General features: G+C 44.3%; 4 protein-coding genes across 5 annotated transcripts in view; all 4 read right to left on the reverse strand.

Moving 5' to 3' along the window:
- Positions 1–328, reverse strand: part of PXK (PX domain containing serine/threonine kinase like) — a 33,004-nt gene extending 32,676 nt beyond the window's left edge. The window contains exon 1 of one of the 2 annotated variants that reach the window (XM_041425852.1): positions 109–328. In XM_041425852.1, the coding sequence (XP_041281786.1) occupies positions 109–210 (102 nt within the window). In that variant the 5' untranslated portion in view covers positions 211–328. The remainder of the gene's footprint in view (positions 1–108) is intronic. The other variant, XM_041425853.1, reaches the window with a different exon arrangement.
- A 1,680-nt stretch (positions 329–2,008) lies between these two features.
- Positions 2,009–3,051, reverse strand: HTD2 (hydroxyacyl-thioester dehydratase type 2). Its single transcript, XM_041425516.1, has one exon. The coding sequence runs from the start codon at positions 3,049–3,051 to the stop codon at positions 2,545–2,547; it is 507 nt and encodes a 168-aa protein (XP_041281450.1). The 3' UTR covers positions 2,009–2,544.
- RPP14 (ribonuclease P/MRP subunit p14) lies at positions 3,016–6,709 on the reverse strand. The gene is made up of 5 exons (XM_041425517.1): positions 5,494–6,709; positions 5,267–5,351; positions 4,447–4,523; positions 3,789–3,867; positions 3,016–3,151 (listed from the first exon to the last, which is right to left on the reverse strand). The coding sequence occupies exons 1-5, from the start codon at positions 5,562–5,564 to the stop codon at positions 3,095–3,097; spliced, it is 369 nt and encodes a 122-aa protein (XP_041281451.1). The 5' UTR covers positions 5,565–6,709; the 3' UTR covers positions 3,016–3,094.
- Positions 6,710–7,428: 719 nt separating this feature from the next.
- PRKAR2A (protein kinase cAMP-dependent type II regulatory subunit alpha) overlaps positions 7,429–21,707 on the reverse strand; it is a 59,773-nt gene continuing 45,494 nt past the window's right edge. Inside the window, exons 6-11 of the mRNA XM_041425514.1 lie at positions 19,972–20,125; positions 16,673–16,774; positions 14,817–14,891; positions 12,351–12,416; positions 11,497–11,635; positions 7,429–10,989 (exon numbers count right to left, since the gene is read on the reverse strand). Of these exons, the coding sequence (XP_041281448.1) occupies positions 10,856–10,989; positions 11,497–11,635; positions 12,351–12,416; positions 14,817–14,891; positions 16,673–16,774; positions 19,972–20,125 (670 nt within the window). The 3' untranslated portion in view covers positions 7,429–10,855. The remainder of the gene's footprint in view (positions 10,990–11,496; positions 11,636–12,350; positions 12,417–14,816; positions 14,892–16,672; positions 16,775–19,971; positions 20,126–21,707) is intronic.

Here is a 21,707-nt window from a genome sequence, read left to right on the forward strand (position 1 = left end):
CCCGCGGACCCCGAGCACCCCCGGCGCCCCCCGTTACCGGCTCCCTCCATTCCCTCCCCCGCCCCGGCCGCTCCCGCCTGCCCCCGCGGCCCGGCCTGCCCCGCTCACCGTGTGCGAGTGCAGGCTCTGGCTCGCCTCGATCTGCGCTGTCAGCGGCACCGTGTCGTCCAGCAGAACCTTGCCGGCCGGCGGCTTCTCCATGAAGGCCATAGCGGAGCTGGGAGCGGAGAACCGGCGCCGCCAACCCGCTTCCCGGGGCAGCTCCCGGCGCGGCCGCCGCTGTCAACACGGCAGCGCCGCCGCCGCCGCGGGGCCTTAGCGCCGCCGCTGCCGCCGCCCGCCGCAAGGGGGCGCCGCGGCTGCCGCTCCGCGCGGGTCCCGCCCCGGGAGCGCGGGAGGGACGGGGACACGGAGAGATGGGGACACGGCGGGATGGGGACACGGCTGGGATAGGGGAGGGACAGAGGACACGGCTGGGATAGGGGACACGGAGAGATGGGGACACGGAGAGATGGGGACACGGCCGGGATGGGGGACGCGAGGTTCGTCTCCGCGGGCAATAGCGGGGAAAGGGGCTGGAGGGAGGCCATGAGTGCAGGCGAGTCGCCCCGCCGCCCAAGCCTTCCGTGCCCGGTGCCGGTAGCACCGACAGCGGTAATAGAAGCTGCAGCCCCGGGGGAATCAGCCCCAGGACACTGCTGGTCCAACCAAAGAGACCAGGAAAATTATAAGGCCACTTGCTGCTCTTTACCTCTCAGGGTGTTTTGTATTAATAAAATAATCAGAATATCCTGTATATTTTACTCAATTTCTAGAATTTAGGGTTGGAGTTGATCTTTTGTGGGGTTTTGGTTTCTGGTTTGGTTGTTTTTCAAAACACAGATTTAAAGTTGTTAACAATTGAATTCCTCAATGTGACTTTGATTGCAGCAGCATAATAAACTTTCTATTTGCATAGGACTTAGTGCTTGAGAACCAACAAGTTGGGCACCTGTCTGCATTTCCTCTTTTTACACCATACACAGGAATTACTCTCACTTAAGATGTTGTAAGACTGCAGAGCTGGAGTCTGCTATACGCCTGGAGCAGGTGTCGTGGACAGCTGAACCTCTCTGTCTCGCAGCTCCATGATGAGAGGAAAATGGGCTGTGTTGCTGTGGTCCAGCAGCCAGGCTGGAACAGCAACCCCAACTCTCTAAACTACTACTCCTGCAGTGAGCCAGGAGGTCAGGAACAGATCTGATCCATTTTGTTAATAGGCTTAACAAGACAACTTCCCACCTGGAGAGGCAGGTGAACAGGGAGCAGGGTAAGGAGGGGTAAGCACTGCTTCGATCAAGTGCTTTGTCCAGCAAAAGCCAGTGACAGGCAGTGACCTGAGGCAGAAGGAAAGGAAACATGAAGTGAAATAGCTCCTATAGACAAGAGAGAAGGAAAACTCCTCCTAACTACTGCTTCCAGGTTGCAAACAGGCCAAACTCCAAGCTTTGGAAAGAGAAGGCATGGAGTCAAACACCTGAAACATTACCCCTCCCTCTGCTCCAGTGTGACTAACCCAGGGGTTAGAGTGCAGCACACTCTGGCAGGGCAGCTGTTTCACCAGTAGCTTTCATCACAGGTTGAGGAGAAACTCTCTTTTCTCAGCAGACAACTTCAGAAGTTATTTGCAGTCAAGGAAGTTTCAAATGCATTTCTGCTGCAGAGAAGATGGGAGGATAATAGACACTGCCAGAAAGTTCTATGAGCCACCAACTGGAGACCCTACTCCTGATGGCCTCAATCCTTCCTAAAAGAAGTTCCTAAGTGTATAACAATCTTATGCCAGTACTAAAATAATTTGACCTAGATGATTTACTAATGAATTTGCCAGAAGTCTACTCTACCAAGGTACTTACAGTGGACAAAGGGAAATCCATGTTCACACACTCAGAGAGAGAAGCCATACAGTTAGTACTGAAATTATCTGCCCTTGCTTGTCTTGCCCTCAGGAGCACAAATACAGTAAGTACAAGTTGTGACAATATATATATATTTTTAAGCCTCCTTCACTCTCTTTGTGGAGGCAAGTTTCAGAAGAAACACCAGCTGGAGCTGCCATGCAGATTACAACACATCTTGCAGTACATGTGTGTCAGCACCTCCTCTTCTGCTCCACTCTTCACCACAGCACTGTCCCCTGCCCTGGTGCTTGCTGGCAAACACAGCTGCTTTGTACAGAAGGAACAAGTTTCAACTGAACTTTGCTGGTGTGGACTGCAATTCTACCAGAAAGAACAGCCTCAGTGTGAGCCCCACCAGTCCAAACTTCCCACTGTGGCAGCACAAAGGCTTGTCTGAACGTGCCACTTTGTCACAGCAAGTGCCTGGTTCACCTTGGCAGAGAAACCCATCACGGTATAAAAAGGAAAAGCTCTAATTTTAATGCAATTCTAGTAAGGTTAAGTTTGTGCACTTTCAGACATTCTGAAAGGCTTTTATTGCAAATTTACTGGTTTTAGTGATGTCACATAAAAAGAGACTCCAAACCAAACATGATGAACAGCTCTAACCCTCTGGCACCATGACTTTCACCATCCCTTCCATAACAGTTTTCCCACTTTCTCTGACCTGACATGATACAGAAATGTGTGCAACAGAACCCTTCAGTCGTTTCACTTCTGCTGCAGCTGTGACTTCTTCACCAACATACAAAGGAGCTGGAAAACGAATCTCCTGGGAAAGAAATATACATCCTTGACCAGGCATTTTGGTACCCAGAACTGCAGAAATAAGTCCATTGATCAGAACTCCATGGACCACAGTTCTCCCAAACCTAGATTTCTTTGCAAACTCTTCATTTAAATGCAAAGGATTTGTGTCACCTGTTAAATAAGAAAAAGTAACTACATCATTCTGTGTAAAAGCTTTGCTGAGTTCAGCTTTGTCTCCAACTTTTATGTGTAAGTTCTGAAATACAGGATGTCCAAGCAGTGAGTTGAAAAACGTTGGCTTTGTCAGGGCTCCTTGTTGGAAAATCCCTCCAGAAATTCCATGCCTGAAGGGCCACAACATTTCCAGGAACTTCTCCTGTGTGCAGCTGAACCAACAACTGCATTCAGTCCAAGACTAATTCTCTGCTGTTGCCGGATAACGCAAGTAGAAATGGAGATGTCTGGTTTGGGGAAAGAAAAAACAAGTAAGAACTGAACAACTGAAGCCTGAAAAAAACCCACCATCAAATGCTCCCAAAGTTGGAAATACTTCAATTTTCCTTTCACATGACAGGTTTAAAACTTAGAGCTATGCCTGAGTAGACTTTTGTCAAGCCATGGCTTCAGAAACAAAGAATTCTCAGAACTCATTTTATTAAGCAGCATCCTCTGGGAAAAAATAAGCTCTGGAAGTGCATGTTCATCATGCATTGTTAAACAAGGTCAGTTGACAGTAACCATTAGAAAGGCAGAAAGTGGAGTAGGGAAAATGGGACCTGGACCAAGATGTGGGTCATGAACAACACTTGCCAGAAATTATTTTCTTGCAGATGTATAAATGACATCAGGACTTGTCACTGGGCTGAACCATGAAGTTATGAGATAGCCACTACTGTCACACTGCACAAGACTCATTTTAAGATGAGAACTGCTCAAACACGGGCCCACACACCTGCACTGAAAGGCACTTCATTCCCAAAGCAAGGCATTTTTGCATCTAGGCCATCTTTCTATGACAAGGCAGTAGGCTTGGGCAGCCTGCCAAGCTCAGAGCCAGAGCTGACACCTGGGGAAGCACCCAGCCCCACAGGGCTTTACCTGCAGCACCCGGAAGGCACACCTCCTGCTCTGGTAGAAGCCCAGCAAGGTTAGAGCACTCCACAGCTTGACAAGGCCACTAGATAAAAAGAAAACAAGATCTATCAATAAAATTTGGGGGTTTCTGTTTTTCCTGCAGCACAGACATCTCAAACAGAAAGTATGTTATGCAAAGAGTAATGAACCCTTTACAGTTTAACAGCAGAGTTCTAGCAGCAAAACTGCATCTTGAAGGATTATTGCAGTGGCTGCAGTCTCTTCTCTTTGACACAGAGGTGTGTATGGCAACCTCAAGCTCACTTTACCAGAACTGTTCTTGCTCTCAGTGTGCATTTAAGCTCCTTCTTCACCTAAATCACCTGCAGTTATCGTCCATTTAGAGTAACTGTTCTCATCTTTACTACAGAAAGAGATTTAAAGTCACTACCTCAGTAATGCCTACTTCCTGTCTTAAAACCATTAAAATAGTTCTGGTTTAAAGCAGGAATAATGTACTGATGCACCAAGTTACCAAGCCTCAGTGATTATTTTCTGCATGCTGTATGCAAAGATCTGCAAGTTAGGCTTAATTCTACACAGGCCATTCTTAGTTTAAGAGTTCTATTTTCTTATGAAAAATATTTTCATGGAATGGGAGCACAGATTGACTGCACCTTACCTGCTAATTACTCTTAATATGGCAGACAGTGTTTTTTCCTCATATGTTAAGACATCAAAAGGCAAAGCTGCTCCAGCCTATGAAAAAAAAAAAAGTTATTTAGTAAGTATCACCCTATGTTCTTATCGTGGTTTGTAAGCAACTGATTTCAGGCCCAGCACGTTACATCACTAAAAGTGTTATAGTTACGCTCTAATCTCACACAAGTGTTTCAGTTACAACATCACTAGATTTTAAACAGCACCCTTGCTCTCAGAGTTCTTTAGAAACCACTTTTATTTACACATTTCAGACAGAGAAAACACAGACCAAGAGGTGATGTGATCTGCTTGAAGTCAGCCAGCAAAGTAAACAGAGTAAACCCAGTGCTGCGGACTTCCCCATCCAAAAAGCTGTTCCCTTCCCACAGTTCTCTTTTAAAAGCCTCACTACAGCAAAAGCATCAATACCCCAAATTCTAAAAACAATTCTCATGTTTGAGCAGGAAGGGACCTTAGAGAGTCCATCCAGCTCCAGCCCCGCTGCCGCGGTCGGAGACACCTTCCACTAGAGCAGGCTCCAAGCCCGGTCCAACCCGACCCTGAGCGCCGCTAGGGACGGCCGGAGCCACCGAACCGAACCGCACGGCTTCACCGGGAGCGAGTCAGGACGGGGCTGGCGAGCGGGGAACGGGCGGCTCGGCCCAGCCCAGCCCAGCCCATGCAGCCTGCCCCGCTCGGACCCTGCTCCTCAGCCGCAGCGGCTGCTCCAGGGGAAAGCTGCCCGCTCCGCAAGGCTCTCCCGGCGCAGCCCGGAGGACGCACCGCGGTGCCGGTCCCACCTCTCCGTGCAGCTCCCTCAGCGCGGTCACCACCAGCTGCTTGAACTGCGCGGCGTTCGGCCGGGCCCCGCCGTCGGGCAGCTCCCTGCGGGAAGGAGAGCACAGGGGTCAGGAGGGTTCTGAGGGAGGCTCGGGGGTCCCGGCTCGGGGGGGGTCCCGGCTCGGGGGTCCCGGCTCGGGGGGGGTCCCGGCTCGGGGGGATCCCGGCTCGCGGGGGTGCCGCTCACAGGCGCACGCGCAGATAGTGATGCTCGGCCGCCCGCCGCAGCACGCGCCGCTCGAACGCGGCCGCCGCCATTCCCCGGGCCGCGCGCGCCGCCCCCCCCTTCTACGGCGGCCGCGCGGGGTCAGCGTCGCCATGGAAACCGCGCGGCGCCTCCCGTGTCGCCATGGCCCGGGCCGGGCCCGCAGCACCGAGCCAGAATACACGAGCGCAGCCCTGCGGAGGGAGGAGAGCCAGAGCAGTGTCGGAGGCTGAGAGGAATCTGACGAATCTCTGGGAAGCGGCGGGAACAGACCAAGTGCGGCACGCGAGCCTTGATCAACACGGAGCAGGCGGACGCTGAACGCTCCTGCGCTGCTCCCCCGAGCGAGGGGCCGCGCCCGGCACCGCGTTACAAACGCTGAGGAGACTCCGCTGCCCCAGCCTCAGTTTTGTAGGGACAGACAGCTGAAACGAATTGGAGAAGCGCACAGAACGAGCCCGGCAGCCTGTCTTTGCACCCTCCAGTCAACAGTGATGGAGACGGTAAAATAACACAATTTTAGTATCTTGAACCTGCTGGCATGAAATGTATCCTTACCACAGAAAGAGCAGAAAGGATGGAAGCACGTTTGCTCTGCTGAAATAATTAACCATTATCCTCAAAAGAATTTTACAGAACCTTCCTTCTTTTGCCAGGTTTATCCAGGAATTCGCATCGAGCCCAGCAGGGTAACGCTGCAGGAGCAGCCCAAGGTGCATCCCACATGCTCCAGGCAAGGCCCAGCTCACAGCTCTTGCCTGCACCTTCACACACCCAGTCTGTGCAAAGGTCCTGCATGATTCCAGCAGCTCAGCACCACAATCCACCTGAGCTCCGCTCCTGGGCTGCCTTAAAAATGGCACATAAACTGCCAAATGTTCAGAAACAAAACTTCAGCAAAAGCAAATATAATTTCACGTGTACCAAAGTAATTTTCAGATTGTTAGTTAGGTTAAAGAAAAGGCAGTTTGCCACATAAAATTCAGGAGCTCTAAGTGTAGGCTAACAAGATACCTTCAGGAATACTGTGTTTCTCCTGGGAACTGAGAACCAGTTTGTGTAGTGCTCAGTAAATCAGTTCCACAATAATTTGGCAGACTTACCAGAGCAGCCAGTTTTACTGGGACCAACGCTACCTACACAAGTCTGTATTACTGTTAAGATATTAGTAAAATTTCATCACTTAGCAGCAAAACTTGGAGGTCAGGTGCTGTATAAAATCTATTTTTGTTACTGCTGTAGGGCAGGTGCTGCTCTCCGTGAGACTCAGGCATTCCCAGTGTATCCAGGAGCTGCTGTAAGGCTGGGGTTGTGTCAGCTGCAGCGAGTCAATAACGAGCACACACAGGACTGTACAGGAAGGCTGGACACAACAGGTCAGTTTTTTATTAACCAAAAGTGAAGCTGAACCCCAGAGTGGTTTAACTTGTTAAAACCATATGTTTATATGGCAGATATTTTTCTTTCATGTTCAACACTACAGTGCAAGAACCGAACTTTGCAGCTGTTCATCCTTTGAGAATCAAGTAGTAAAACGAATTAAAATAAGGGTCCCTCAATGAATCAATTAAAAAAAAAAACCCATTTAACTCAAAAGAACAGACCAATTTTAAGAACTATTTAAATTCTCCCAAGTGAAAGACCTTTAAAAGCACTTGGAGCCTTGAGGTAGCAACTTTATGCAGAATTTAATTCCCCTCCTGCCCCACAGAGGAAAATTAGTAGCGCATTATTAGCTCCAGCCAGCTAAGCTGTGTTGAGTGTCTCCTGTGAGGTGACCTTCTCTTGCCTCTTGAAAGAGCAGTGTAGTGCTGCAGAGCGCCAGGAGGAAATCCACAGGGAAGGCCTCTTGAAATAAAATTTATGGTTTGAAAAAAGTTAAAATGATCAGCAACGACTGTAACAACAAAAATTATCTGAAGTGAAAAAACCCAACGTGTATTTTGGCAAGACTAGTTTACAAATACAAGTCAAGAACAAGAGTCTGCTTTCAGCAAAAGAAAGAATGGAAGTGACATTCAAAGGGGTTTCAGGGTTTTTTTGCCCTCTGTGCAAAATTGCACTTTGTTTTCAAAGTTTTATTTTAAGTTTTGCACTTTTGTTTCTAAGAAGGAAGCACTTCCACACTTTTTTGTTCTTTTACATTGTCGAACCTGTGCTGTGACATTAGACAGAAATACCAAGTGCCAGGATATTTAACCACTGACTTCACAACAATCACAAGCAGGGAATCACAAATGGGAGATGTCTCCCTCTAAGCCTCGCAAACATGATCCTCTGTGCCCACTTTGCTGCTGCATTCTTTTATCAAAAACTAAATCTCTCTTCAGTGCCAATTTCAGAGAGTCAGTGGCAGATGTACTGAACACTGAGCAGTAACAAAACACCTGGGCTTACTCCATGGCAACAGCTGCAATGAGCAGAGTGCAAAGGAAGGAGCTGAGATACAGGGATGGGGCAGATGGTCACAAACAGGTGCTGTCCTTGCTCCCTGGACTCAGTATCAGCACTTGCACATCACCCACTTTTGCTCACTGCTGGTGCTCTAACCAGATTCCTGGCAATATTGAGTATCTTACTAAAGCAGCTTTCTTTCCACTACCTTCATGCTCCAAAACTGTACAAACAGGTTGGTTGAACTAGACAGAACTAATCAGGCACATGGCACACATTATAGTTCTTAAATGGATGAGCCTTCTTAGCAGCTGATTCTCTTTCAGCTCAAAGCCAGCTGCCTCTGCACCACAGAATGATGCTGCACAGACCCTGGATGCAGGATGGCATTGCCCAGTATGCCATTGGTCCAGGGAGCCCAGAGAAAGGTAAAACTTCAAAAGCTTGTTCTTGTTCACGTGGGATCGCAATATTTTGATTTTATATTCTTGTCTTTTCCTTTGACTTTTAGAAACCATCAAATTCTGCCTTCGAGGCAGAAATGTCTCAAGAATCTGACATCAGCCTTGCCTGGGTTTCAGTTAAGCTTTGGAACAACTGCCTGTGTTTGCCTGTGCTGAGGTTACAGTCCTGTCCTGCACAGAACAAAAGGCATTACAGAATCCATCTGTAAGGCAGCTCAACCTGCCAGGCTTCTCTGGATAAAGGAGAGGATATTCTGCCTGGGAGCAACAAAGGCCAGCTGGTGATTATTCACAGCAAGTTTCTCTTTAGCTCACATGACAGTTTAGGCAGCACAGAAATTCAGGCTGGTTCAGAGACCAGTTCCTGTTTGGTTCACAGTTCAGGACAGTCATGAGCTGGCTTCAGAAATTCTCTTTGTCATGGAGCCCAAAGTATCTTAAAGTTATACCTGCTATCACTGCAAGGAGCTGATGAGTGGGGTTTTTTTCTTTTTTTTTTTTTTTTCTTGTTGAAACCAACAAGAAGATTTGGGTTTTGTTTGGTTTTTAAATTCTGTGATGAAAACAATTATTTTCCTCTTTGGTGTTAAACCTTGGAAGCATGAGTGAAAAGTACCTGCTGCTTCTTTGGCTGTAATTTATGACAAAGAAACAGCCCAGGAAAGCAGTGAAATTCACTGTTCTAAAATACATGCAGTTAGAACAGCCAGTAGACATCACGACCAGAACTTTAATAATATGGAAACACCAAGTTCAGTGGTGTCCATTACAAATCATTTGCATTATATAAAAATATGACTGCAATTACAGTAACTGGACAACAGTCATTCAAATTTATCAACTTTCCATCTTACTCATATTGCAGGAAATGGGAGGAGCTCATCCACTATGGGGAAAAAACTGTCCAGAAATCAACTTAGAGTTGCTGCTAAGCATCTCATGCCTTAGAGAAATGTCCACTGTGATAACTAAAAGCAGGAATTCAAGATTAGCATCCTTCCATTCTTGCTTACATGGCCATGAATAAAAAGAGCAAGTTCTGTTACACTAGTATTCACTATTAAAATTTTATAACCCCATAAAACACCAATATGTTTTGCATGAGCTGTGGAAGAATGCAAACTCAAAGGGTCACTAGATTTATTACCTCCAAATTCAATGTCTTAATATATATAGTCAGTTTGAACACCATAAAAATGTCCTTCTCATGGTCTGATTCTTATTTAGATAATACCCTGATAAAATCTCAGCCATATGCCAATTAAGGTCCTTAAAGCTATAGAAACAGAATCTACCTAATAAATGCTGCAAATTTAACAGGTATTTTATATAAACATCATTAGCTTAGTTATCACCTAAACCAAAAGACTCCTCAAACACACCAACTGCGCAGTTAGCAAAGACATTTGCTTTACAAAGTCAAATGCTGCCAACTTTTGAAAAGTTTAGCAAATCAATGTGGTATTTGGAAGCATTCAAGTGTCTAATGAAGTTAAAATACTGTGAAATGTTAGGACTAGGGGAAGCTCCTGTAAACAAGTACAGAAGTAGTCTTCATTTAAATTACAAAACATTCACCTCCTTAAAAAGCTTTAAAACTAACCCAGTCAACAACTGCACCCTGGGAAATGTAGCAGTATAAAGGATCTTTGTAAGTAAGAGAAGGTCATATATTGTTATCTCACCACCATAAAATGTACTCAGTGTCAGGAACGAGGAGCAAATTTGGGGAGATGACAATTATGACACTTTCAGGCCATTTGATCTGAACCACTGCACTTTGTTGGACAGCATAGAGTAAACCAATTTTCTTTGCTGCTCAGAAAACACTTGAAATATGTTTTCTGCATCTGGTTGCTAAGCAGACTCTCCCATGTCCCCAGCTCAGTTTACTTGGTTTAAAGAGTTCTCTGTATTTATTACCTGCTGCTTTCAGCAGGTGAACCAAAACTTCAGTGCCATCTTATTCACTGGCTCCATTGATACTTTAACTTCAAACCCAGATGCTACAATTAAAAGCAAATTTGACATTGTGTAAGGAAAGCATCAGATGAAAGTAATCAGCCCATAAAAGGCTTATATTCCACAGGCTGCCTCTGCAGAACAGGCAACCTCCCACTACAGAATCTGATGGGACAATTTACCCCAACAGTGACACCCAGAAGGAAGGAGGCTTCAATGTCTTGCACACTTTGGGTTTCGTATCAGGCACTTGAACTGCTGGACAGACGCCATTCTGAACCAAGTAAGTGAACATAGGGTTAGAATCATCTTTAATCTAGGTCTAATAATGAAGTATCAGCAGCAAAGTGGAGGCAGGGAGGAGTGAGCAATCCATCTGTGCTGAGACTTGTTTATGGTTTCTAAAATGCCCAAGAAAACAGCAGCAGTAACTGTTCCGTAGTGTCCGTTGTCCTTGTGAGTTGTGTTGCTGATAGGAGGCTTTTCTGTGTCTTGAACTAAGAAGGCATTGAGGTACCCTGTGCCTAATTCCCTGGATCCATCAGGTCCATGCTAGAGCCAAACATTGCCACCAGCTGCTCCTCGTAATGTGTTATATTCCTCTTCATAATGTCCATGCAGGGTCCAAGCAACCTCTCAAATGCTTGCACATCCATGACTGTAATGGAACAGAGGTGAAACGAGACTGTTTGTCAAAAAGGACACCAAATACCAATCTGGTCTTTGAACTCAGAACACAGACCTTCAGTTCAACCCACTTAGGGCTGAGGCAGGCTTCAAAAGTAACCACAGAAACAGAAATCATGTTTCCAATTTCTCTCTGTACTGTTATTTGGTGAAGCAAGATGAATGAAATATAAACCTGATCTCAAGGATAAACACAGAAAGTACACCTGCACAGTGGTATTAAAAGATGACCTGAAGGCTATGTGTGACAAACCAGTACAGGCCACACACACAGAAAATAGAAAATCGGCCATGAGGAAGCAGCAGTGCTTCTCCAGCTTCCACCTGGAGCTCCCCTCCAGCCCATGCTCCCAGCTTCTGGAATGACTGCCAGTTACCAAAATGTTGCTGGGTTTTGAATGGCTGCTTTCTCAAGCATGGCCCATGAGACAAGCAAAGAACAGAAAAGGATGACTAGAAACACAGACCATGTGCTTACCTAAACATTTGACCTCCCCAACAGCATAGGCAGAGGCTGCTCTGGGTTTGTTGGTGACAAGTGCAAGCTCTCCAAAGTACTGCCCTCTGTGACACCGGGCAATCTCCACTTCTTGATTAGCTTCTTTACTCGTCATGGTCTGTCAAACAGTGCAGTTTCATTATTTGCACACAGCTCTGTCCTTGTACAAACCTACAGTTAACAATCCCAGATAGTTTACACCTGTGCAACAGGTCCTTGGTTTCAGGCCTTTGAACTAGCAACCCCAAGTCATGTTAGAACAACTCATCACCATGTCCAGCTGGAAGTTTGGTAAGAACAATGTGTGCCAGCCCACAAGTTTTGAGACAGGCAGGTATCTACTGCTACAGCTTTGGGAAGTGCTGTTATGTAGCCTAACACAGGCTTTATCATTCACCATATGCTGCTCCACTGGCTGCTTCAGACTGTACAGAGACCCATGCAAATGCCAACATCTAGTGTGTCACTAAAGATAACAGACCCCACATTTTGTAATGTGCAGTCTTCTACAATCATGGAAGAAAAGTTTTATCTCCACCCTTATGGGCAGGGAAAGTGTATCAGTGTGGGAAGGGAGGGGATGGGTTGAGCTGCAGGCTCTCTCAGTCCCTCACATATCAGATTAGTTTGCAGAGTAGCAGGCAGAAGCAAAAGACCTTGGCACTTTAGTAACATGACTTCTGGCTGCTTCAGAACAGGTATGGGAGTTTATAACCTACATCATAAAGTAATGTTTTAAAATAACTCAGGGTGGACTTTTTTACATCTCTTGTATTAATCAGTCAAATCAGGGATTGATTAATACAAAGCCTCATCACTCAATTTGAACTCACCTTGCTTTTAATCAAGATTTTTACTTCTCCGGATTCTACAATGTAAAAACAGTCTGCTTTGTCACCCTGTGAAGAAGAAAAACTGAAATAAATTCTTTTTTACTTGACTGTGAAAGTATGTATAAATGGTATTAATGCATTCACTTCGAACTAGGCCTTCTGCAGAAATCTGCTGGAATTGACAAACACTCAGATTCTTAACATTAAAAGGTGACTGGTTGGGTAACACACCAGAGGAGCCCACAGGGAAGGAAGGATTAGTGCACATCATTCAGTAAGGGGGCAGGAGGAAAGGAAAACACAAAGGAGATTGATGATATATAGCAAAATCCCTTAAATGAAAATCTTCTGATCCTGATGGACTTAGCTAATAGTTAGTGAAACTAAGCAGAATCTAGAATTTTCAGAAGCAAATTTTAATACAACAGGGATTTAGTGACTGTTTCTTTCAGCAGGAAGAAGGTGCCATTCAGCTCCCCGTGGCCCTGCTTGAACAGAGGGGTTGGACAAGGGGACTTCCAGGGGTCCCTTCCAACCTCAACTATTCTGTTGTTCTGTGAGAGATTCTAGAACATTTTTCATCTCTCTCTCAACCCCATCACGTTTAAAATCTTTAAGTGATCCCAGTTTATATCTGCACTGGAGAGCTTCACCAGCACTTTGTAATTTTAAAATTTTATCTGTGACAGAAAGGACCTTTCCTGTCTATATTTTTCCCTGTGGGCCTGGCGTAGGGCTGGAGTCAGAGTGGAGATGTGCAACATGCCTCCTGCTACAAACCAAAAGCAAAAGGACTAAAGGCTTCAGGAGACAAAGGCTGGAAAAGGAACTGATATGGGAATGGGAGCAGCTCACCAGAAAAACCTGAAACAAAGTGAGGAGAGAGAGAATTAAGTCAGGTGGTCAAGGAGATGAATGTGAAGGGAAGGATGGAGAGAAATAGTTGTAACTTGAGTGTGAAACATGGGCTGGGAGAAGATGATGTAAGTTTAAACATGGAGTTACAGAAGAAATTAGACCTTTAGCTAAGCATCCTGGGGATGGTCATAAGCCATCCAGTGCAAACTTTTCATTCACCACTGCCAACCATCACAGCATGAAATAATGCTCTGTGCTAACTTCTGAAAGAGTAACTGCTGAAAGAACACTATTTTTAAAAATAATGGAAACAAACTGAGTGGGAGACACCCTCATAACACTACTAACAACTTTCAAGTGCTTTAAAGCTTCCTGCCCTTAACTGAAGGGTCAAATTCCAGAAAGGTAATTAGAATTTTAAATTACTCACAAGGGAAAAGAGGTTCCTGGTACTGAAGCAACTGCTTTAATGTCAGAGTTATCATATCTTTTGCAAGCACAGAATTTCATCATCTCTAGCCTACCATCACCCAGACCTATCCAAACTATTAATCCTCCTTTTAAGGATAATTACATCCTTGTCCTTAATTCAGTTATTAAAAAAGAATAAAATCAACTGTGTAAGTGGATCACTGATGGTATGAATTCCCAGTTTTGATATTGATTTATAAGCTCTGATTTTGCCGAGAGTTCAGTTTTCGCAGGGTCTTAAGCAAAAAGAGTTTCAACTTTAAAAACTGAGGGTATTTTTGGAGTGAAGTCATTTGACAGTTATCACCAAACTTGTTTCCTATATTCAGTTATGTGACAATCAAGATAATTAAGATCAATTATTCAAGACACTATCAAGGAGTAGTGTTCTGTCTACACAACAAGAACAACACTGTAACCAAAAACCTGCATTTCAGGTAAGCCCTTCTTGCATTAACTTCTACTTGAACTAGAGCACTTGTACAACACAGCAACCCACAGCTAATTTTGATGCAAAATTCCAGTGTATGCAACTGTTCCAAAAAGTTATTTCTGTCACAGCCAAAAGAAAAATCAAACAGCTACAGCTTGAGTTCATCCAGCTTCATGTTCTACCACCCTGGCCTTGATCTACTGCAGCAGACATAACATTTCCCAATTACTAAAGGACTCAAGTGAAACCAGACCACTGAAATACCTCAGGAAAGCACAAGAAAAAACAATGGTTTCAATTAACCCTGACAGTTTCTTAGAACACTTAGAGCACAGTTTCTTAATGACTCCCTGTTTAATCTGGTTATAGGGGCCTAGGAAAACTCTGCATGGGGCATTTCATGGAAAACTGCTTCATTTAATTTCAGTTTCTGAAGGCACACTCATCTTCAGTCCTTGCAAAGACTACTTATAAAGCATACATGAGAGAAGAAATACCAAGAAGCTAAAGTAATAGAATAAATTTGCAGCAAAATACATACTGTCTATTCCCCAAACACTCAAGAAGTGGTTAAATAAATTTGAAATATTAAAAGAATAAATGCCAAGTTGGTCTAAGTAATAGAACTCTGCAAGTCAATTCTGAACAGAAAAAACAGAAGTACAGAAAGGAGAATGATAAAGAAAAGTTTAGATTTCAAGTACCTGAGAAATTATACGTTCCCCATCTTGATACACCTTCTCTCCTATAACATCCACTATCTTCATTCGCTCTGATGCCTGGAACAAAGAGGAAAAATAAAAATAATAATCATTTATAGTTTATCTCTATGAACTCTTCTGAATCTCTATGACCCCTCCTGAAATGAACAGGCATTCACTAGACACAAAAACACACAATTTATAAATGTAGCCCCAAAATGACATTATCATAATGCTGCAACACAGGTCTTTAAGACTACCATAATCAACAGGGAAATAAAATTGTCTAGTGTCCCATCCCTGTGCTTCTCTGACCACTTAATATCTGATTTGGCTGATTTAGAGCAAGGGGGAGGGGAGAAAAATCACTTTCTTTAGGATTCAGTTGAAATTTGAAGAAAACACTCCAAAAAATGTTACAAATTTCCTAAGAACAAACTCTAATGAGAAGTATCAGCAAAACATTTTAAACATATTTTAACCAGTATATACTTAAACACATGTGTGGGAGGAATTGTGCCCAAGAACTCATTCCTAGAGTGAAGAGGAAGATGACATGACAAGGACAGGGGCTGTGCACTGGGAGCAAGCCCTGCAGTAGATGCCCAGCAGCAAGGGCAGCAGGCAGCACCTGGCATGCCAGGAAACATGCCTGAGTCTTCACAAACAGGAAGGGAAAAATGAGTTATCTCCAGTGTTCCCCACCACCCATTTAGAACCCCACAAAACAATTTCGTTGCTTCAGAGCAGCACAAAAAAATCATACCAAGAAAGGAAGAAAATCCTAACAGTTAAAATTCAGCAGATGATTCAGTTGTAATCAATCCATTCATTCCCCGAGTGAACCTTCATCTTGCCTATCTTTGAGAAATCAAATTCTGGTCCATGCATGATTCAACTGCAATGTGTCATGCAAAAAGCCATCCAGTGCTAATGAGTTATTTTGCTGTATCTTTAAATATTTGAGTCATTTCTGTGCTCAAAAAAGTCACATTGATGGAACCAGTTTAAGCCAGGCACTGAGAGAAGGTGTTGTAATTTATCTCCTCCACAGCTACAACGTCTGTCCAAAGTAATACATAGTACAGGCTCTTGTTCACACCTAATGATATTTGCAATTTTGTCATCTTCTACCAAAGGGATTAAGAGCTCAAATACTAAAGATTAATGCTGGAAAGTATTTTTTTTTATGATAAGGAAAGTTAAATTATGGTTTAAGGCAAAAACGGACTAATGCAAAAGCAGGTTGGTCAGTTCCAAAAGCCCTGACAATTCAGGGTGAATCAATGGAAGTGACAATTTCCACATTGTTCCTAAATTCAGGCACCACACACCCCAACAGGACAGTGTGACTGCATTCCAAACTCACAGGGCTTCCCTTTAGTTCAACTCCTATATATTAAGTGTAAAGCAAGACTTTACAGCCCACACCTTTGTCTCAAATTTAAAACCATTCCTGGCTGATAAAAGGCCAAATTCCCAGTAACTGTATCCTTACTTCAATATCACACCCCCACAGGCAATCACAGCCCTGACTACCAAGCTGCATTTTGATATCTGTTTCCTGAAATACATATAGGTAGTTTTTTGTTTTGTGGGGTGTTTTTTGTGTAAATAACTTTTTAAAAAATCAGACTGAGATAAAATCAGCAAATCGCTACTGTGAATAAAGGATCTGGGGAAAAAAGCCCTAAACCCATTTCAGCAATGCAAATTAATTTGTGTAGTATATGTGATACCAAAGCAGCACTTAGTATTTTGTTCTAAGCAAAAACAACAGATTTCTGATATAACAGGAACACTGACTGGAGCTGCTGCTAATGCAAGAATTTGATGCAGATGTCTCTGAGAGGTTTTACCTCCAAGGATTTAAGAAGGGGCACAGACTCAATAAATAATTCATACGTCTTCCTCTTCTTTGCGTTGTTTTTCAGTATAATTCTTCTGAACGTCACTCGATCCTGCAAGAAACAGCACAGAGAAATACATTATTCCTCTTCACTGAAATGCTCCCTGTTTAAAGAACTGACAAACATGAACCAGTATTTACAGCAAACGCCAGGGCTGAGAAAGCAGCTGCTAAAGTGATACCACATCCACCACGATGCTGACTGCAACAGCTCCTGTTAAGAGTAATTCTGGCAATAACAAATTGCTGTAAGACCTGATCCTTCTCAGACAACCACTTAGGGATTCCATTTTTATTCTATCTTATACAATTTTTCTGGGTTGAGTTTTGGGGTTTTGTTTGCCTATTTGCTAATATATCCTTTATGCTTCTGCATCAAATGAAGAAGTTTCACTCTTCCTGCTGAAGCCAGTGAAACTTGGCATTTCCAGCACTTGTTAAGGCAACTGCAGAACTCATTCTGATTGGATTCCTCTCTACTTGAGCCACAGATTTCAAACGCTGAAGATTTATACTGCTCTCAGGTCAGGAACAGAGTATCAAACAGCAGCAGGCTTGTTCACTCCACCTTCTCAGATGCAAGAGCCAGCTTGCGGAAGGACCAATTCCCAGCTGCCGGCTGCGCGCGTTCCGCAGGGAAACTGCGGGTGCGCGCTGGGAGCCGAGCGCCAAGGGGCAGAGCCCCGCCCGCGCTGCGCGCCGCGGCCACGGGGCGGCGCTGCGGGGCCAGCGGGGCCAGCGGCTCCGCCAGCACCGCACGGCACCGGCACCGCGCGGCAAAGGGCACGGGCTGCAGAAGGGTACAGGGCACCGGCACCGCACCCCGGCAAGGGCACCGGGCTCCTCTCAGCGTCTGCCCCGCCGGGATCTGCCAACAGACCGAGCGGAGCGGAGCGGGAGCGCTGCCGGAGCGGCACCGGCACCGCACGGCAAAGGGCACCGGCACCGGAGGCTCCTCTCAGTGTCTGCCCCGCTGGGATCCACCAACCGAGACACAGCTGCGGATCGCCGTGCGCAGCTGGGGCCGTAAGTGTGAAAACAAAAAACGTCAGAGGGCAGGAACAGAAATTTGGTCAGGAAAATGATACAAAAACCCCAAACAATCAACCAAAAAAACCCCCAAAAAACAAACAAACAACAGAAACCCCAACAACAACAACAAAAAACCCAACAACAACAACAACAAAAAAAAAGCAAACAAAAAACAACAAAAAAAACTCCCCCCCCAAAAAAAAAAACAGAAAAAAACCCAACCACCAAACAAAACAAAAAAACCAAACCAAACCAAACCAAAACACATTAAAAAAAAAAAATAACAAAAGAAAAACAACCAAAAATAACCCAGAAACATCCTGAGCGCCATTCCTCCAGTTCCCAAAACCATCAGCTGGTACCTAAGCAGCAGCACTTTGAAATTAAGAGGTATTTTCAATAAGTGGACATCTTTAAGGGATGCAGGCTGCAAATATGTATAATAAGGACTAACAGAGGTGATATCAATGGAACATTAAAGTTGAAGGATGAGGAAGATGAAAAGCAGGATGGTATTATTGTTATCCTAAGGAGAAAAAGAGATGATAAAGCACAAGGGATTTTTCTGTGTTTAAAGGAATTCTTCAGTGGTAAAAGTGTCTTCAAATGTTTGTATTTGGAGAAGCAGAAAGACAGAAACTGTGGGGGGATTGTAAAAGCATAACAAGTCAGAATTCACCTGCTTGAGAGTATCAGTGAGGGAGGAGAAGCAGCAGTATTTGAACAAAAAAAGCTGAGCTCAAGGCAGAGTGTGTGACCGTGAGGTTTCCCCCAGACACATTCAGCAGCAAAGGCTGGGCACATTTCCCTGCTCCAGAAGGGACCCACTGTGATAACTGCTTTGTGCCTGAGCCTTCCAGATTTCTGTTGGCCTAAGCCTGCAATGCAGCAGGAGCAATCCACACTTCCCAAACGGCAGATAACAAAGAGCTTAAGCAATGACTTCTGCATACTAACAAAAATATGTTTGAATTACATCAGGGACAAAACAGTACAATAAAATACGGGAAGAAGCAGAGCAACTGGAAGAAATAACTGAAGTTTGAGAGGAAAATGCAGCCTTAGTTAATAAAATGTTTACAGGACAGATGATCAGCAAGTCCCTGTTCATCTACACCTTGCTAATTAATTGAATATAATCACAGAAAAACTAAATCCAAAATTAATCCAATTTATGCAGTTCTTTTCGAAGGCAAACTGGAACAAAGAATCATCTTCTCATTTTCTTCCTTTTATGAATGAGCTCAGTTTGTAGCTAGCTGCTTTGTTCTGTCTTCCTCCAGAAATGAGATTCTGACATTACTCCCTGGTTGATTTACCAAATTCTTTTCTTTCACGTCACAAATAAAAGGGAAGTCAGATCTCCCAGCGAGCGCCGAGACTGCAGGAACAGCCATGTGCAGCAGCTTATCAGTCCTACAATCAAGGTCACAACACCCAGCCAGCCCCGAGGGGCACAGGGACTGCACACAACACTTGTGGCTTCAAAGCCCTGCTGATCCACAATCCACTTATTATGCCAAACCCTCAGAGATGAGTAAGAGAGCACTGGGAAAATAACCCCATCCAAATAGTGCAGAGAAAAGAACTAAAAAAGGAAACTAATGGCTACAGCTTCACATTCAGCACTGCTGGGCTACAGACAAAAGCAACACCATCATTTAGCTCGGCATCTCATAGGTCATGCTGACCTGAGAACCTCTTCCAAGGTAACAGAACCACAGCTTATTGTGAAGGAAAACAAAGCTTTGGGCAGTTTTCTGACCTCTTTAAATTACTAACATTCTCAAGAAGATATTTAACACACTCCCATTCCCTTAAGAGACAAAATGGTAGGAAGGTGAGTTGAAAATAAAGAGCATAATTTAGATATTGTTTCCCCTCCCAAAAAAAAAAGAAAGTGCTTTAATGGCTCCACTGTCCTCTGCAGGATGAAAACAAAACCAGGAGTTTTTTCTTCTCTACTAACAAAAGGCACAATTACAGTAAAAGCAAAACTATAAAGGGACAGATAGAACTAGTGATATAGTTTTTACAGACAAGTTGTTCCAGAAAGTCAGCCAAAAAGATCTGCACAATGGATCTGTCATGCCAGGAGATGAGATAGCAGATCCTGATAAAATACCTATGAGCAGAGGAGCCATATCAAGAGAAGCTCTGGACATGGTGAGGCACTGCTTCAAATATTATGCATATGAGAGCAACTTCTTTCCTTACCAGTCCCCAAAGGGCTCCTTCTGTTGTGGCAACAATGGTGGCAGCTCTAGGAGTGTTGTACATCAATGCCAGCTCCCCAAAACTGCCGTGGTTGTCGTAGCGGCCCACACAGCGAGACTGGTTGTCTTTTGCTACAACAATATCATACAATCCTCTGGAAAACAATGGAATAAACACTTTTTATTAGGCAACATCCCAGTACAAACCTTGAAAACAGGTTTTTGCTGTTAAACAGATAGTGCTTTTATTGCTGTGTGAGATGGAACGTTTGGAGCTTTCCAGCTGCCTGATTCTCGGCTGCTTCTAGCTATCCTATTTTCACAATAATTGTCTCTTACTAAAGCATTTCACTCCTGATAGATATTGGCAGGATCTGCTTGGTTTCCTCTGCACAATATTTTGACATTGCTGTTCTGGCCAGGGTGAGAAGCATTTTCATCATCTTCAACAGTGACTGTCTCTTACTAAAGCATTTCTATCTATACTATTTTCACAATAATTGTCTCTTTCTAAAGCATTTCACTCCTGATAGATATTGGCAGGATCTGCTTGGTTTCCTCTGCACAATATTTTGACATTGCTGTTCTGGCCAGGGTGAGAAGCATTTTCATCATCTTCAACAGTGACATTTCACAGCATGTGTGTTACCCAGTGAGGCCTCTAGAGTGACTCAGATCCATCTCTACACATTTTCTCAGTGCCAGCATTGCTGCAGGACCTTTGGAACACACTCAATCCAACTGCTCACCTGCTACTATTGTTTGTCACAACTCCAGCTTCAGGGGATGTGTATATCATAACCCCAAGATGCTCTAAACCCATTGATATCTAACAAAGATCTCTGAAGAGAAAATGGTAAATGGTATTATAAAATACCAAAAATGGTATTATATCCCACAACATCACTGGGCACATAAGTAAAAAAGAAAATGAATGACCAGAAATGGTACTAAGTGAGGAAGGAAGGCACGTGAGACTGCACAACAATCCTACCTGACACCTTATACTCTCCTAGGTGCTTACTCGCACCTAGGAGAGTAGAAAACCAACAGCATACTAAAAGTAAACTAGAAAAGGCTTAGTGTTGATGGAAAGTGTCACTAATTCTTGTAATGTCTGATGTCTATTTAATGATGCTCTGAGAGGCACCAGAGGCAACCATCTTCAGAGTTGTTTTTTTGGTTTGGAAGAGCCAGATGTGAACACCTTAAGCAAAAGCAACAACAACTTCTTCCCATCCTTCAGCCTGAAAGTCACTTACTAGTGCCACTTATTTCCAAATAACTACAGCCACGTAACAACCTTCAGTCAAGCATTCAGCTGTCTTTGGCCCAAGGACTAATCTGGTGATGCAACACTGGGTGACCTTGGCTCAGCTTTATTGAGAAAACTGTTGCTGAGCTGTGAGAGAGTCCATGAACTAAAGCCCTGCAAGATAAGAAGAATAAAAACAGACCGAAGTGTAATTGTTGAGATGGTAATCGTTATGAGCCCAAGGACTCAAGTGAAAAGTACTGACATGATAAAATATAAAACCCTCAGGCAAAAAAAAAAAAAAAAAAAGCCAAAAAGCAGAAGAGGGCAGCTCAGCAAGACTGTGGATCAGTCTGTGCCAAGGGGCAGCAGAGGCCAATGCTGCCCCTCCTGAGTGATGACTGCTCAACCAGCACAGACCCTGCAGGTGCCTCCTCAGCAATTCTCAGCAGCAATGAGTGTCCCATGCAATAAATTAATCC

Source organism: Onychostruthus taczanowskii, unplaced genomic scaffold, assembly GCF_017590055.1.
Source record: "Onychostruthus taczanowskii isolate IOZ18803 unplaced genomic scaffold, ASM1759005v1 scaffold9, whole genome shotgun sequence".
Lineage (NCBI taxonomy): Eukaryota > Metazoa > Chordata > Aves > Passeriformes > Passeridae > Onychostruthus > Onychostruthus taczanowskii.

Coding starts and splice junctions, on each gene's coding strand:
- HTD2 (XM_041425516.1), bottom strand. CDS start 3,051: ATGTTGTGGCCCTTCAGGCATGGAATTTCTGGAGGGATTTTCCAACAA.
- RPP14 (XM_041425517.1), bottom strand. CDS start 5,564: ATGGCGGCGGCCGCGTTCGAGCGGCGCGTGCTGCGGCGGGCGGCCGAG. Junction 5,352..5,493: donor CACTATCTGCGCGTGCGCCT/GTGAGCGGCACC, acceptor TCCTTCCCGCAG/GGAGCTGCCCGACGGCGGGG. Junction 3,152..3,788: donor GTGCCTTCCGGGTGCTGCAG/GTAAAGCCCTGT, acceptor TCCCCAAACCAG/ACATCTCCATTTCTACTTGC.